Genomic DNA, 18329 nt, shown 5'->3' with positions numbered 1-18329 from the left:
TTTAAAACCTTGATAGACCTTTTTCGACTAAGCCACAACATTGTTTACTTGTTTCGCTGATACAGCTGTCCTGAATCCAAAAAAGTTAGTCTCCGCTGAAGACAAATTCTACGCATGTCTCTCGTTTCCGTAAAACTTGAAATTAACGAATAAGACAAATTGAATATTGAAATTGCTTTTTATTACGAATTTTCGAATCATAAAAAACGATTTTCTACAAATTCATTCATTTCACAGCCCTACAAATATTTGGAGGTCTGAAAGGTCAGACGTACGAAATTTTACATTTTTAGGGTCCCTGCTTTTTAGGGCCCTTCGTGTGACACCCTCGAGAAATATATTTATTGCTCAATCCGGCATAATACAATAACGCGCATGTTGTCTATTGCAGGTCGGACAAGATCAAGGCTTCACTGGTATGTGATGCAAGACTCGGTCGGTGCCGCTGCAGCTGCTAGAATGTAAACATTGCAATGTTAACGTTTTGCCCATACGGCCGAGTATTGTGCGACGCGCAAACAACACATACGCGAATCTCCGAAATCTCGGTGATACGCGAGCAAACCAACAACAGATTCATTGTAACTTCTCAACTTTAGGCCGGCCTCTATGCACAGCTGATGCAACAATGTAAATAGTTTAGAACTATTAAGGCACTTATACTTGAGGTGCGTCAGGTGCATTTGGCTACTGATCGTCGACTCAGTTAATCCGGGTAAGGCCGTTACGTTTCGTTTTGTGTGAGTACTGTATGTAATCTTGCTAAAAGCACTTGATGATTCCACCAAAGGCTAAAGGGATCGCAGCTCAGATGGTATTTCAATCAAGCATCTTGGTTATAGATAGATTCTGGTTGGTTACCGCTTCAGCCTACTTGGCCCAGAAGCCGGGGCCACCCACTCACCACCTATGTGTGGGGGTGTATTGCCGCACCAATTCCCTACCTCTATCTCCTGCGTGCACTGAGTGAACGTCTCCGGTATTAACCATGTCATTAAGGCTGACACTCCCTGCGCCTACTGGCGCATCGGTGCATACTTCACTCTGTACAGCCTCTTCCCGCATACATCGCCCTGTACACTAGCGACGATCCTCGCCGGTTAAGCCGACGCTCTCTGCCGCAGCATCGGGTTGAGGCAATTAGCTTCACCGAGCAGCCCCTTGGGGTCAGCTCCGCGTCGGTAAGGCCGACGTTCCCTGCCAATGGCATCGGTTCCGCTAATCCGCTACACCTACTTTCCTTTTTCCTCCCTGCCTCCTATTGTCTCGCATTTGCCCAGGCCCGAAGACCTGTGGTGCAAGGAAAAGCCTGGATGTGTATACCAGTGGGTTCGCACTAGAGGTATACCCAGGGAAAACCCGCCCCGAGACAGCCGGAGCTCATAGGGTACTTATCCCACTGCATGACACTCGGAAAAAACCGACTGTCCGCACCGGTATTCGAACCTAAAGCTCCTCGAGTGGCCTATTGTTTCCGAGGCTAGCACGCTTTTTTTTTTTTTGAAAAATATATGTTTATTGATTAATATTATGATTTATACAGTTTTAAACATATACAAAAACTTAACTGTTATATGACACGTATTTAGCAATAAATGGAATGATCCCTTGGGACACTCGCCATTATACAGAGGTTTATATTTATATTTATAGGATACAAAATGCAAATGCATACAATGAATTACAGCTTCTTAGAAAAATTTAAAAAACTAAGAGTTTACTACATTTGGAACTGCTTATTCTAAACTTAATCTTAAAAAAAACTGAAGAAAATATTAACATATATACATATATAACGGTTTTACTTAGAGTATTTGAAGTTCTTTAAGATAATAGCATCAGCTTTGGTTAAGCTTCTACAATAGACTAATTGACTTTCATTAAATGATTCTATACATATTTTTTTATTAAGATTATTTCTGCTGATATGATACAGTAGATGTTTACCATCTTTGTCAATTATAAAGTTGTTATTGTCTAGGTAGAAGAACGCTTCAGGGGGCACATACCCATTAGCTAGAGAGACTTCTATGTAACAATCATTGTAGTAGTAAGGGCCGAAGATAAGGCTATTTGATTTGCTGAGCAGAGAACTCCTAATGTAACTTCTGATAAGGTAGATCATGAACGTGTCGATTCTTGGAATTTGAGCCATAGAAAGTATATTAAAGTTATTTATCCTTTTGACGTAATTGCTAGTAGCAGTTTTGTATTTATTTAAGCAGACGCGTAGCACTCTTCGTTCAAATAATCTTAACTTTTCCATCGCAGAAGCAGACAGGTTGAACCAGATCGGGCACCTGTAGGTGATTAGCGGTCTGATTAGACAAAGGTAACATATGATTTTAGCTCAGCTGTTTAGATGGGGCGAGTAAAATAGATTGTAAAGTTTCCTAAACATAGATTTTGCTTTATCTAGCTGCGTTTTAAAATGGTCATTAAATTTGTACAGATCGTCAAGTACGATGCCTAGGTATTTCACCTTTCTTTTATGAGGGATTTGTGTGAGTGTCACTGGGTCTATCAGCGCGAACTCTTTCCAGTGTTTCCTGGTAAAAGAGCTTCCATTTTTATGTGGTTGCCTGAATAAAATCGTTTCGCATTTGCTTGCGTTGACTTTCAGCTTCCATTGGTGGTAATAATTACAAATTTTGTCGAAAATTTCTTGAAGATTGTGCTGGATGATCCTCATGTTATTATCTGCTGTATACAGAATGAGGTCATCTGCGAACGCAAGAGCTGAAATTTTATTTTTATTTAGGTCGTAAAGTTGGAGTAACCCTGCCGTGAATATATTAAATAAAAGTGGTGAGTTGACCGTTCCTTGCTGCAGGCCCCGAGTGATGGTAAAAGTTTTATTTTTGTTTTCTTTTTCTTTACTGACAAGTTGGAATTTTTTGTTATGAAGCATGTTGATTATTATTTTAAAGAGATGAGGGTCTACATTGATTTTCGAGAGCTTGAATATGAGTCCATCGAGCCACACCGAATCAAAGGCCTTTTGAAGATCGACCAGCACTGCTCCGGTCATTTTACCACTGTTAAGGTTCCAGCTGATATCAGAGGCTAATTTGTGTATAGCGTGGACGGTCGAGTGGCCTTCTTTGAATCCGAACTGGAAGTCCGGTATGATGTTCATGTCCTTACAGCAAAGGCTAATGTGTGTTTTTAGAATTCTTTCGAAAACTTTACTGATAACCGGGAGCACGCTGATAGGCCTGAGATTGTCCAGCTCGATTGGCATACCTGGTTTTTTATTAAGCACGATGAGTTTCGCAACTTTCCACATGTTCGGGAAATAGCTGTTATTTAAGCAGTTATTAAAAATTACTGCGTAATTATGAAAGTATTGGTCGTTTAGTTTTTTTAGGATTATATTGGGGATTTTGTCCCACCCTGCGGATGTTTTACTTTTCATTAAATGAATTCTTTTTTTGACAATACACATGCTCGTAAAGTAGTTGGCTTTATCAAGGGGGATGGTTGGGCTCGAGGCTTGGTTTGCGTTGTTAAAAGATGTTATCGGAGGGAGCGCGTTTAGCTCGGATTTTGTCTCGTGCACTTTTTTAGTGACTACTGCTTCTAACGCCGAATTGGAGTCGGTATCTTTGGAGTTAATCGCGTGGAAAAATTCTCCAATGATATTGTTTATCAATAAGGGTTCGTTGACTGTGTAGTCATTATTCTCGTCTGTGATTATTTTTTCTTTGCTTATTTTACAGGAATCGAGAATTTTTGCGTGTTTATTTCTGATGATTAGGTTGTTTATCCCTTCATTGTTATTTTTTGGCTTAAAGAATTTATTTATCTTAGGAAAAAAATTCGCCGATTCCTTGTAATTAATGCTCTTAATGAGATCTGCCCAATTATCCTTGGCTTCTTTAGTAAATTCATACTGGAGTTTTTGTTTGATGTTTTTCATATTAATTTTAAGGGATTTATATATTTCAATGGATACTGGGTCTTTCTTGTTGCATACCTTGTGTATCTTAGTCTGTAAGCTGTGTTTCTCTTTATAGAGCTGTTGAATTTTTTTGCTTAGAACTTTAGTGTTACTATCTGTTGCAGAGTATGTAGGTGTAGACGCTTGGACTGCTCTCACTATTGAACTTTGAAGTTCTTTTATGTAAAAATCAATTACATTATTAGAAAGGTTCTTGTCGGTGGGAATTGAGATTTTGTTTTGCTCTAGGCTTTAATTGAATTTTTTTAAATTAGTTTTTTTGTATAGGTATTTAAGTGGGTTCTCCTTTAATGGAGGAGTTAATAATTGATTTTTTAGTTTCAGTGTTAGCTCAATAGCCCTGTGATCACTCTCAAAATTTTGAGTTATCAGATATTGTTCAGTGGGTGAGCAGCTATCTTTTAGTAAGGCAATGTCAATGAAACTATTTGTTTTATATAGGGTAGGGATTTGTGAGAATAAATGATTTGTATTGTAGAGCATGCCTGAGTTGTCTAACCATTGGTTCAACTGCCTGCCTCTGCTATTATTACTGGCAATTGGGTTGTTCCAATTGTAGTGCTTTGCGTTCAGATCTCCAATCAAAATGTAATCATTAGAAGCGTTCTCTAGTCTCAGCTCCTCAAATAGCTTATCTAGGTCAGCACTTAAACTTGAATTGCGAGTGGGAGACGCATAGGCTCCAATTATAGTTAAATTATTATTATTTAAGAGGTTAACTTTAATAATTGTACATTCTAAGATATCTAATTTACAAACTAAAGATACATTTGAACAGTTGATTTTGTTATTGACCAGTATGGCAGTGCCACCACCTTGGTTGTCTCTGTCGTTCCTAAATACAGTGTAATTATTGATAGAAAGTTTGTGTTTTTTTGACAGTTTAGTCTCACAAATTGCCAGTATATCTGGTTTGTGCTTGTCGATGAAAACTCCAAGATTATTTCTCCTATACAGAGACACAATTGAATTCACGTTTAATGACATGATTTTGATTTGACTACATGCTGTGTTGTTGACAGCGTTGTTAATTGTTTGCTGCATTTAGATTTAGCAAACTATATAGGTTGTTTATTTTGTTGGAGTTTTCATCTATTTTTTGATATAGTGATTGGTATTCATTTTTTATGATTTGATTAATTTCAGATTTGATGTTTGTAAACATACCTTCTAGATTGTTTAGAATGATATCAAATTTATGTTCTATACTATTTAACCTGAGTTCGCTGTTTGTAGTCATAGCGTGAGTTGAGAGCTGGTCAGCTTTACCGTTGTTGCGTGTCGATTCAGTTGCCTCACGTTCATGGCTGTTGAGTTGCCCCTGCGAGCGTCCTGATCTTTGCTGCTGTTGGCTTGGGAGATTTGATGAGCTTGTAGACTCTGATGAGTTGTTGCCGTTTTGGTATTTAGTTACATTAGCATACGTAACTTTATCTGATTTTGGTTTTCTTCTGTTCATGACTTTTTCTACTTCTCTCTTTCTCACCTCACAGCCTCTGAAAGAAGCAGGGTGCCCTTTGAGGCCACAAAGCACACATTGAACTTCGTCGTTGATCTTGTTTTTTAAGCTGCATTGGCCTGGCTCATGAGTATTTGTGCATTTCACGCACCTATATGCCATGTTACAGTTGGAGGCTATGTGGTCGATGCGTTGGCATCTCCTGCACTGGGGTGGTTCAGTCTTGTTTATCAATTCCCATTTAATTACTTGGTGATTTAGGAATTTAGTTTGAGTTAAATTTTTGACTATACTGTTAGCAGATAACTGAACTATAAAGTTAATGCCACTTTTAGGCTTTCCAGGGAATATGCTCACTTTGTGTATGCTGACTTGTTCAATATTCAGGTTGTTGATTTCATCGTACACCTCTTTACATGATGTGTCGGCATGAAGGCCTTTGAGAATTAATGACTTGAGCTTTTTTTCTTTCGGAGTGAATGTAATAAACTCCACCTTGAGACTCTTTAGGCAGTCAATTGTGTTTTGATACGCTTCGGCATTACACGTTTTGAGCATGCAGCTTTTAACTGAAATGTTTTTGATCGAGAAGATTATTTTTAATCCTTTCTCTTTGAATATTTTTAACAGTTCTTGAGATGACATATTCTGAGTGTATATTGGAGGTTGGTTGGAAATCTCGTTGATTGATAGTGTACTGCTGTGGCGTGATAAAGCTGGTGAAGTTCGATTGGGATCTGTGTTCATGTGCTCGAGTGCTGCGGTGTTGGGGGTTATGTTTACGCTTGAGTTTTCTACTTTATCGGAGATTGCTATGTCGGTAACGTTGTGTGTTGTGGTGTTGGCTGGGTAAGAACTTCCGTCTTTATGTGACTGTTCGAGGCCCCTGTTTCCGTCGCCGGTGTTGGTGTCGTTGCCGCCAGCCATCTTGTTATACTTGTTACTGATGACAGTCTGGTTATGATTTTTAGGAATTGTCGAGCTCACTTTCAAATGTTGCACTGTTTTTACCTTTTTTCCATTATCCAATGTATCTTGTCGCAAATCTGAGTTTTTTAGCACGGGTATATTACTATGGGTAGTATCGTTTCTGATTGATGCCTTACTTTGGTTATGTTGGCTTGCTGCGTTTCTTGTTTTGTATGCAGTTATATTGGGTTTGAAATCATACCTTGATTTTTTATTGTTTGTTAACTGCTGGAGATCTCGTTTGATTTTATTGGGACAATCAGTTAGTGTTAGCGCTGACGAGTTTGGTGAATTCTCTTTTTTTCTTTTATGCATTGTCACGGACACGACGTCCTACTCGCACGGCTGCTCAGCGCAGACTGAGGCTAGCACCACTGAGCCAACGACCGCTCTAAGCATCTTGGTTAGATTTACTTGAGCTTTTACTCCACTTAATTATAAAAATGTGCAACGCTGCTATCAACAGTAATGTATACTTGATATCCTGGAATATAGTTTACGTGTTGTTCATCGATAATCAGATTAACTTAGAAACTATAGGGTTGCTCGCTCAAGTTTCGCAGTTGAAGAAGACTTTTGTCTTCTATACGTCAATAAGAATAAAACGGCGATAAAGGGGGTGCCAAAGTCAAATTTTATTAAAATATAGGTGGTGGACAAGAGTGTACAATCACACACTTCTCATCACCTAGTCGACATTTTGCCGACCACTTTGTCAGCCTCTTCTGGACTGATATGTTCGTAACTACCGATATTACATATAGGCAGTTACCGCGATGTCGATAACAATAATAAGCAACTGATGGTAAACAATATAAAACTGAGGCGTCGAATGTGTATAAAATAAGATCTTTAAAATCACTTAATATATTTTAAAATGTTAAAATAAAGATTGTTTAAATCTTTAAGGTCTTCTTTTATTAAGAGTGTTTTTATTAAGAGTGTTGAGGTATGAGAGTAATCGCGTGGTATTGGATGGTTTTTGGTACCGATCCAAAACCAGCCTGCCATTGCCGTTTATCAAGGACATGTTAAGGAAGTTAAGCTTTTTGTCTTGTTCGACTTCGTGTGTAAACTTCAATTTTCCGTTGTACGAGTTAACACTTCTACCGTCAGCTCGATGTCCTTTTCGTTGATACATAAGATGGTGTCATCAACATATCTGTAGTAAAACAGTGGTATGCATCCGCGCTGTTTCAGTACACTCAAACAGTGCTTTTCTAGATCCTCCATCACTAAGTCTGCTGCTAATGAGGAAATGCAGCTTCCCATCGGGGTCCCGTAGATTGTTCGGTAAAAGGTGTTGAATTTGAAATAGGTGTTGTTGAATAGGAAGGTCATCGCTTCACGGATCTTGTTGAACGAAAAGCGAGACTTAGAGAGGTCAGAGTAGAGTCTGTCTAGGCTTTCGAGTACAAGCTCTAGCGGCACGTTTGTGAATAGCGATACGACATCTAATGAGACGAGCACATAATCCGTTGGTAGTGAGATGTTGGCGATTTTACTCTTGAAGTCAAAGCTGTTGTCGACGTGGGAAGCTGGTGGTTTGACGACAGATGACAGTTTTTCGTAAAAAATCTTAGCGAGCACATATGTTGGGCTACCCACCAAAGATATAATAGGATGTAGCGGGACGTCCTTCTTATGAATCTTCGGTAGGCCATATGCCCTCGCTAAAGATGTGTCACTTAGTGATAGCTGGAAAGTACTAAGGTTTCTGTCACACTCTTCGTTGACTTCTTTCGAGAGTATTTTCGTCCTCGTTTGTAAGCTCTCAAATGGGTCGTGGTCGATTTTTTCGTAGGTCTCATCATCGCTCAAGAGTGTCGTCATTTTTTCTATGTAATCGTCCACCTTCATCAATAGTCAAATTTGCTACAACGGTTCTTGTTGTTAGCCGTACGTTTGAAGTTGTCCAGGACTGTGCAGCGTATGTCGTTCGCCACATTTTTTTTTGTTTTCTTTTAACTTCAAAGCGTTAATACACGAATCGAGGTTTTTGATGGTTTACACGGTGTTTTTCGTACGCCACTGTGTTGGTACTTTGAATTTCGGGCCTCGTGACAAAATATCTGTTACCTCTTCTGAGATCTCCGTTTTTGTTAGATTAATCAACCAGTTCTTTTTGTCCGTACTGGATTGCATAGTCGTAGATTTAGAAGCACTTAGTTTTTCAAATTTCTTTTTTACGCTCTGTAGTTCATTGCTGTAAATGAAGTCACACTTTGTGTTCGTCGAACTAAAAAAATTACACAGGGTCTCCGTAGGGAGGCCGAGATGGTCAATCCGTCGACGAAGTCTGTTGAGCAGTCTGTACAGTTCTTCACGTTTTATGTGGATATCGTCAATCAGTAAGTTGAGCCATTTTCTGTTCAGCGTGTCTAGAACTGATTGACTCTTTGTCTCACATACATTGCTGTAGAAGTATATACTGTTCTTGAACTGATTTTTTAAATGTGGTGGTACCAGTCGGTGAAGTCTACACGCACTCAAAATAGTTATTTACACATCAAGGGCTGAAACGGGATGATTACAGCCGAGGTGTGTTTGCAGCGTTGGGGCACAGTAGTCACCGAGGCCGCGCAGCATTTTTCTGATTACTTGCCCGTTTTGAGGAGCAATACTTAAAAAGATTCAATTAATGCTGAAGCTCAGTCACAAGCAGTTAACAATAACGTCGATGAAGATGTTATGTTGCAAGAGAGGATCGCGAGCCGGAGGCGAGCTGTATTAGCATTATATGTGTCTCGTCGCGAGCCGAAGGCGAGCTGTAGTAGTATTGTAAGTGTTTCTCGCGAGCCAAAGGCGAGCTTTATGTATATGATTTTTTTCTAGCTGTCAGATGAAGTTAATGAGGTTGTAATTTAAAAATGATTTTTAGTGATTATCAGTATTTCAATAACAATTTATTAAAGTGCATTTGAACTCTCAATACTTATATTCTATATGAACATTGTTTATTAAACCCATTCCTATTATTGTATTGAGCATTTGATTTATCACTCGAGTTAGGATTAAATTGTTTTATGCCGTTAGCATGCTCTGACACTTCAAACTCCTGCATGACAAAATCATGATAATCATCTAATGTTAATTGACAATCTTTTAGCTCTTTATCACTCAATTTATGCTGTGAAATTACTATATTATTATTTTGTGGCAACAGAGGTTTACGTAGTGGCTTCGCATTCTTTTTTGGTTGCTGAACTGTATCATCTTCTGTATGAAATTGAGTTTCTAGAACTTCATTATACTCCATTTGGGAAATAGAACAAATTTCTTCAATATCGTCTGAAAGCATTTCACCAGGAAGTATTTCACCAGGAAGTTTACGTGAAGAAGTGCTTGGTTGATTTCTGTCATGTTTGTTCATGCAATCTCCACTTGCAACAGCTGTACATGGCTTTTTGATGTCTAAAGCAGATGCTATCAATTTGCTATTATTTTTCTTACAGAGTTTTGAATCATCGATGTATCCCTCAGCCACAGTTGAACTCTTCCATTTCCCCAGTCTCTTCAGCGTAATTAAATCAGCTCCTAGATCTGCTGCTATCGTGGCTGAAGATCTTCGCAAAGCATGACCCGTATACCTTTCAGGATTTTCCAATTTCAAGAACCTTGCAATATCTTTCGGTATATCTGAGAGTTTGCGTTTGCCAACATTCTGAAAAAATATAAGGTATAAATCAACAGGTTGTTTTTAGTGCATTAGTTGAAAATTGTTATTCTAACAGATCTTACCTGTCGTGTAGGCTTTTCATTTCTGTACTGAACGAAAAATCTTTCCATACCATGCGGACGCAGTTTCATATATTTATTGATGATTTCATGCACCTCTGGGCTGGTCATAAAACTCTTGGGAACCTTTGTTTTGGTATTTGGGATTTGGATTAGATATACGCCACCGTGTTTTGTGATGTCAGTCAATTTCATCCTTAACAGTTCAATAGTGCGTAGGCACCCATGTAATCCAATGACCAACACAACCTATAGATAATATTGTTCATTAGTATAACAAAAAAGTAGTGCTATAGACAAAAGTATAAAAATCACTTACTTTGTGGAGCAAAAATTTCTCGTCAGGTGCATCTGAAAGAAATCTGTTAATGTCCTCTGTCTCAAATACCAAAGCCTTTTTTGGGATATGCTCTTTTGCTTTTCTTTTTAGAAAACATTGAAGTTCGAGATACTTGCTGATGTCTTCATTTTCCTTCAGATTTATCATAGCTTTTAATTTGCTATACGTTGCCCACAAAGTTGTTGCTACATACGTTCGAGATAATTCTTCAAAGTATGCCAACAGATATTCTTGTTTCAAATTTTCTCTTAGCTTCATCTTTGCTCGCCACTCTTGAAACTTCTTGTACTGCGCTTCATACAAATGTTTCGACTGCTCGGGTATTAAATTCGAACGAGCTTTGTCGACTAGTTCTTGTATATACGATTCGTAATCTTCGTCTTCACTACTGCTGGACCCACTTTCGTCGGCATTATGCCCAATGTTTGAGTTTAAATCCATCGTGCGGTATACGTAAATATATAAAAAATTTGGTTAAGTCGGATCTGCGCAGAAGCGAGTGAGGGACAGTGAGTGAGCGTGGCAACCCGCTATACGCACCGCTGTGCTACGTTATACGTACGACATATAAAAAACAAGCGCTCGCTATACTCACCTCCTCGCACTGTAATCATTATTATAGCGCCAGGAGGCATGATTATAGTGCGAGGACAGTGGCGCCGCGCTGCTCGACTGAAATCGACGGCATTACCCATTGAGGACGCTCAGTACGAAATACGCCTCAAACGGGCTAGTAAGCTGAAAACCACTTTTTCGCGTTAGTCTTGGCCAAGTCAGATCTCCACTTTTGCCAATTTTTGAGACATCTCAGTGTCTTCATACCATATGTTGCTTTTATGCGTTTGAAAAAAGTTATATTGTTAGAACTGTCAGTTGAACCGCCTATTTTTTAATAAAATTTGACTTTGGCACCGTCTTTATCGCCGTTTTATTCTTATTGACGTATACCCAAAAAAGACGTAACGGTTTTATTATACTTTTGTCTTCTAGCTCGCTGCGAAGCTCGAGAAGTTGTCGGTAGAAGAAGACTTGTCTTTCTAGCTCGCTGACGGCTTCAAGAATTGACTGTTGAAGGGGGCAACCTCTAGCTCACGGTCACTTGAGGGGCGATGTGTTGTCTGCTACTAGCTGGCTATTTTCGGTGCAAACTGGCTTGCTGAAAGTAAGGTACAGCTGTGTTTGGACTCGGCGTGTCCGACGAGCACTCTATAGAATTTAGATTGAGGACTACGAGTATGACCCGATGATAAAAGCGAGTTCGGAACGTAATATTATATTCTGAATTCTGATATACGACTTTTTTCTAGAAAAGGTTGTTACCCTCGTACGCATTGCCACACCACTGCGTGCGTCCCCACTCGAGCGACGTGCACGGCTGTGCGCGTCCCCACTCTGGCGACGTACACAGCAGCACTCGTCCCCACCTTTGCGCCGATGGCCAATCAGCGCGCACTCACTTCCTATATAAGCGAGGTGCCCGGCCACGCAAAGTGAAGTCGTCTCTCGGCTGCCAGCCAGAACACATCGACTCTCGTCCTCGCGTTCGCGACGACGAGCTCTTGAGAGTTGCGACCTAGGGACTTCATTCAATAGTGAACTTGGTCTAATTTGCAAAAACATATTCACCTTGTCATTTCACAACCTTTCCCCACTTTTTACTTTTGCAAGTTTCCGACTCGGCCGCCAGGTAGCGCGGCGCCAGAAAAAAGTCGTATCCGCATGAGAAAAGGTCGAGTTTAGAGTACTAGTATAAGTGCCTTTCGACCTTATTCAATCAGCTTTTGACTGTTCGACTTGTTGCAAGTGAGAATAGAAAAGTGATTGGACTTTTGTCTTCTTAACTTTTGACTGTTCAACTTGTACGAGTGGAAACAGAAAAGTGAGTAAACAGTTGTCAGGCTACTTTTGACTGTTTGACTTTGCAAAAAGTCAAAACAGAAAAGTAGTTGGACTCGTACTCGAGTCTTTTTGTTGCCTCCGATTGTCTCGACCCGAAGAGGGAAATCGATCACGGCGCCAATCCAAAGAAAAAAGAGAGGAAGGGCCGTAGTTCTACAACGAGGCCACCCTCTTGTGTCAGGCCTCTTGGAACAACGCTGCGTTGTACGGGCTGTGCCGGCCGGCGAAAATATCGTCAAGACTCATCAACGAGCCATTGAAGAAGTCAAGAACATCTGTAGTCTGATTTCATTGCCCGGGACCACCTACACCAGCCGCTCGTGCGCATTGCTGCGCACGTGGCCTTATCCCCCTCTGCCAGTGCCTTGCCCACATGTGTGGAAGAGGACTGTAGCGAGAAGAGAAGTCAACCCTGAGCCAGTGGTCGATCTCACGGCCGCGCCACTTCAATCCACAGCATCTGCTAACCGCACTCTCCCGACGGTCATTGGGCCACGGTCGTCTGACGAGCAAACGTGCCAGCGACAACACCAACTGACCAGGGTCACGGTACCACCGGTCCGACCGCCACTGTGGGAAGTGTCGGTAGCGAAGAAGACGACTCAGGACAGAACGTCACGATCCGCCAACGCTCTTGACGAATACGTTGCCTCTCATCCGCAACTACACAAACTACCAAGGCCAGCTATCTCGCTCTGCCCGGCTAAACGTGCTCCTAAGCTAAAAGCTGAGCCACGCTCTCCTCGCAACTCTCGTTCCTCACCCTCCAGGAGGCCCTCGGCTAGAAGAGAAGCAGAGCTGAGAAGAGAGCGGAGAAGGCGCTTCTAGGCGACTACAAAAGACAATCGGTCCTTTTCAAGGCCACACAAAAGTCTTTTAACGTAGTCTCTTTCTAAGATCCTCGTCATCAGAACGTGGGTCAGCGAACGGTCATCCTTTGATCATTCTGACCATCAGCCTAGCTTGGCATCCGTCCTTCTCAGGACTTTTCATCTACGATAACGTAACATTGTACAACAAGGTTTTATTGTTTTTGTCCTTCCACAATAAAAAACAAAGATATTGAAAGAATAACTAATTGACATAATTGTAAAGTAGGTAAAATTTTTGATAAATATTTGTACGTATTTTTTTCATTTTGAAGTAGAAAAGAAAGTAAAAAATTTAATTTAACTTACTTGTACAGTTAATGTTATAGGAGAAGAGCATTCAGTTTGCCCATATCCCTCTACAATCAAACATCCCAGAGCACATCTAGCAAAAGTGAGAATGTTTCCTGCTAAAGGAGCTGATCCAACAAGCATTAAACGTAAATTATTGCCGATATTTTTTTGTATTTTTTTAAAAATAAGCCAATCCCACAAAGAATTTTTCCTTATTATGCATTTTTTTAAGTCATTTTCTTTTGCTCTTAAGGCCAAATTGTAAATCGTACGCTTTAAAAGAGAATTATTCAACTGTAATCGAACCTAGAAAAAATGTATATATTTGAAATATATTAAGTTAAATAATTGATTGCGTATTGTTAATATGTAAGTAATAAGTACAATGGAATAATCGTTTTGTTTATAGATACATATGTTAGAGCGCATGAGTCCAGTCCGTCCAAGGGGCCGAGTGTTAAATTCTCGGCGAGGGAACCCGATTTTTCCAAGTGCCATTTGGTGAAAAAAGAACCCAATGAGCCCAGGCTGTCTCATAGGCATGGGTGTACCTGCAGTACGTATCCACTGATACACCTCTCTTGCCCCACAGGTCTTCGGACCTGGGCAAAATAAAGTCAGTGGGAGGTGGGGGGGGGGTCGTAAGTCTCTCCTATAAAAGGAGTTATAGAGAGAAAAAAATATAGCAATAGTGGCTAAAGTAATTGCAATAGACTAGAGTTCTTCATTACATTAATTTGCTGATTTTTTTCTACATTAAGGGGACCTCCCCTTGTACCTCTACAAGTACAGTTGTATCAACCTTTGCTAACGATACAGCGGTCATGACATGCCACACAAATCCAGTTCTTGCCTTCCTAAATATGCAAATATACCTCTCGACCCTTGAAAAATGGTTGAATACGTGGAGGATAACCGTCAACGAGAGCAAATTAGTCCAAGTAACTTTCACCAGAAAAAGAAAGATCTGCCCAGCTGTCTTCCTCAATAACCATGTAATATTTCAAAATAATAACACAAAATATCTTGGAATACACCTTGACAGAGGATTAAATTGGAGACACCGTATATCGTTGCCCCAGGGCAGGAAGGTATCTATTTCAAATCTGTAGCAAAAAGGATACTTACTCGAGCGCAGAAGCAAAAAGGTAGCTTATTCAAACTAAGGGTCAAGAAAGTTTTTGCTCGATGAATTTAGGTTGGCAACGGAGCCATAAATGATGAAATTTTGTTTTGTATTAGAGCAAAAAAGAGAAAAATAAGTGAGATAGTGTAATGATTTTCATTCATTTGTAATGGGAGTAAAAAAATCAATCTCACCGCGATTTCGACTGAATTTGCCACTTATGGAGAACTTTGTATGTTTTGAGAGGGAAGTAGAAGTTATTGGCTTTACATAACTTTGAATTAAATGTTGAATGTTGAATGTTGAAACAAAATGTCATCATTTACGGCTGCATTACCAACCTCAATTCAACGAGCAAAAACTTTCTTGCCACTGCGTTTAAATAAGCTACCTTTTTGCTTCTACGCTCGAGTTAGATACCTTTTTGGCTCTGCGCGCGAGTAAGTATCCTTCTATACACTCGTCTATGTTCAAAAAATTTAAAAGCATCATCTGAGAAATGAAAAACAGAAAAAACATCAAAAATCACCAACTAACAAATGCTAATTATATTTACTTATTGTTGATTTTGTAAACAGACGGTAAATAATAAAAAATGGAGATAAAAAAAGGCAGGGACACACGACTATTAAAACCTGAAATGATTAATAGTTGTAAAATAATGGATCAATCAAGTTTCAACAAATATTGAAATTTTCCAAGTTTTTTGCTTCATTTTGAATGCAAAAATCCATTATGGATCCGTAGCATATCAATTTATAAGTCAAATTAAAATTTTAGAGTTTCGAAAAATGCGATGAAAGGTGGAGCAAAAATCCTAATCAAAAATTCAATAAAAAAAATTTAGATTTCAAGGTGTATATGAATTGATTGATAAATTAAAAAACATGAAAATGAATTATATTGGAGATGGATTTTTCAAATTTGTAGTACTGATCAAAGGATTTCCAATAATGTTGATGATATGGGAGCGGGACAAAATCCCCGCCACATTTTTAAATTTTTTCTGTTTTTTAGGTATCTATAAATGTATTACTTTATTACTTTACTGGGTTATTTTGGGTTATTGTGTGTCGGAGGTTTTGTTGCGGAGATTATGTCTCATGCATCATGTCAAGGGAACGTAAGCCTTTTCTGTGAATTATCGCTGATGATTTTTTCATTCTTGTAGCGCCCTCTGTAAATTCAATGCGGCCGTCCCATAAGAACCTTCAAGCGGCCCGAAACTCGACTAAAACAATTTTCATACAGCATACAGAGGGCGCTGATTATCGTTTAATCTACAATACAATTAATTGTTATGAACATGTAATACTGTCAGTGTCAATTTGGTCGAAAATATCAAAATTCTCGATGCATTGGCAGTTGGTAAAAAAGTTGCCACCCTAGCAAGAAGATTCGACCATAACGATTATTCGATCAGAACTCATTGAACGAGCCATAATTCATGATCCAATAATGACTCTCAGCCTTCAATTCAAGCAAGATATAACAAAATCATTGAAGTTTTATGAAAATGTATACAAAGATTTGATGCACAGAGCGAAGCAAAAAAGTTTGACTGAGTATTTTACTTGAAAATGAATAAATACTTTCATTTTTCAAAAAAAAAGTTGTTTACTCTTTCGTACATTGACATTTCAGCTGGACGAAGAAGCGAACCCCCTTTTCTCATAAGAACAATGCTTCGGTATTCGCGGTTTCGGTATACGTGCTACTTTTTTGGAACTGAACCCACGCGGATGACGGGGTTTGATGGTATTTATTAATCTTTCGAAAAATGTATTCATATCAATAAATCAGCTGAAACTTGCAAAATGTTGATTACTCAAAAAACTTGAGTACTTATAAAAACTAGAGCATTCGAAAATACTCGAGTTTTTTCCGTCGTCTCGTTGCACTCAAGTCGAATGAAACTCGATATGACAGGTACTTGCACATCCCTAATTGAAATGCAGGAGTTGAGAGTTAAGAATTAAGTTTAAACTTCAGTAAAAATATTAATTATTAAGAGCTAACAGGGGGCTTAATCATTTTTCATTTTTCAATTACAGTACTAGTCTGTAAAAGTGAAAAAAAAAGTTTTTTTCAAGAACAATCATGATAACCCTTTTCAATACCATATTTGAAAGTATTTTGTCCAGTTAGATTCTTAGAAACAGTTAAGTACATTAATAGTAAGTGAGTTGACCCTCAACGCAACCTTTACACATATCTAAGCTACCTGTCGTGGAAATCCAAGAGCAAGCATTAATCTATGGTAGCCCATGTGGTTTCATTTTGTTCGATAGCCATGGTCGCAACCAAAAGCTAGCCATAAAATGAACTGTAGCTACTGGTACATATAGCAAAGTAAAATTAATTTATGGAAAATGATAAAAAATGAATACTAAATTCTAGAAAATTGTACACACAAGTAGCTACAGTATATTCATCGAAGGTACATACAGCACATCGCGAATTATTCCATCTAACCATTTGCGGTTCACTGATCGCTTAATCAAAACATTGCCTTCTCCGGCTACTGTGAGCCCTGCTCCGTTTCCCATGTAAACACGGTCGTCTCGAATCGGTAAAAATTCGGAGAACCAATTCATTCTCCTTTTTCTGTGATTTATTCGCGCGTTTCTTGGAGTAACAATATCTCGCGATATGCCCCGGTTTTTTGCAATAATTACAGACTAAACTTTTCTTTTTATTACCTGGCTGCTTACGACCGTTGTTCTTCGTGTCGATGGTTGTCGCTGCAAATGCCCTGGGAATGTCGTCGTCAGCAGACATTCGAGTTTCTTCGCGTAGTAGCCTCTCTCGTAGCTTGTCTATCGTTTGGTCTGTGTCTGGCACACTGTACCATGCAGATATGAAGGCGTTGTATTTGCTCGGCAAAGTACTGATGATTTTCGCCATTATCATGACGTCTGATACTGTTTGTCCGATATCCTTTATCTGGCTAGCAATATTTTCGATTTTGCCACGTGTTGAGCAATAGAGTCGTTCGGTGACTTACGATACTCGTGAAACTTTGTTGTCAATGCCAACTTGTTAGATGTGCTCTTCTGCTCGTGGATATTGGAGAGCTTCTTCCACATTTTGTTAGCTGATGCACAATTCACTAGATAGTTAGTTGGCTGTAATCTATGGACGACGATAATGCTAACATCACTTTCGCGTCTTTTTTTGTCCACTCTTTGACTTTGGTAGCATTGGCATTGTCTGCTCCGGGTGCAGGCTTCGTCTCGGTTCCCTCTACGATCTCCAAAAGATCGTGTGCAACGAGAACGTCTTTGATCTGGAATTTCCAGAGCTGGAAATTTTGTCCGTTGATTTTTGGGATATTTTTCAGGTCTGAGACGTCAGCCATCTTGATAAAAGTCTTGCACTTCGTTAATACGTTCCAAAAACTTCACAAATAAAACAAAACCAAAGCACTGATAAAAGCAAACTTCACTAAAACGAAAGGCCCATAACCTGTTAGCAGAGTGAAAATCAAATGCAGGTTTGTATTTGTAGTAGGTTTATTAAATTAACAAAAAGGAAAGAGAAAAGGAGTCAATGTGACGTAGTCGTGTGGGCTCGGAGTGAAAGAGAGCAGCACAGCTGTTCTCCCCACCACACTCGTGCGCAGCACTGTTCGGAGCGCAGTCGATAGTGGTACAGGCTCCGAAAATACA

General features: G+C 39.4%; 1 protein-coding gene across 1 annotated transcript in view; it reads right to left on the bottom strand.

The window, feature by feature from the left end:
• LOC106648177 (long-chain-fatty-acid--CoA ligase 1) overlaps positions 1–18329 on the bottom strand; it is a 49419-nt gene that overhangs the window by 8637 nt on the left and 22453 nt on the right. The window contains exon 5 of the mRNA XM_014364861.1: positions 13548–13838. Within this exon, the coding sequence (XP_014220347.1) occupies positions 13548–13838 (291 nt within the window). The remainder of the gene's footprint in view (positions 1–13547; positions 13839–18329) is intronic.

This window comes from Trichogramma pretiosum, unplaced genomic scaffold, assembly GCF_000599845.2.
Source record: "Trichogramma pretiosum strain Unisexual culture from Peru unplaced genomic scaffold, Tpre_2.0 scaffold24, whole genome shotgun sequence".
Classification (NCBI taxonomy): domain Eukaryota; kingdom Metazoa; phylum Arthropoda; class Insecta; order Hymenoptera; family Trichogrammatidae; genus Trichogramma; species Trichogramma pretiosum.
This window is presented reverse-complemented; position numbering and strand designations above follow the sequence as displayed.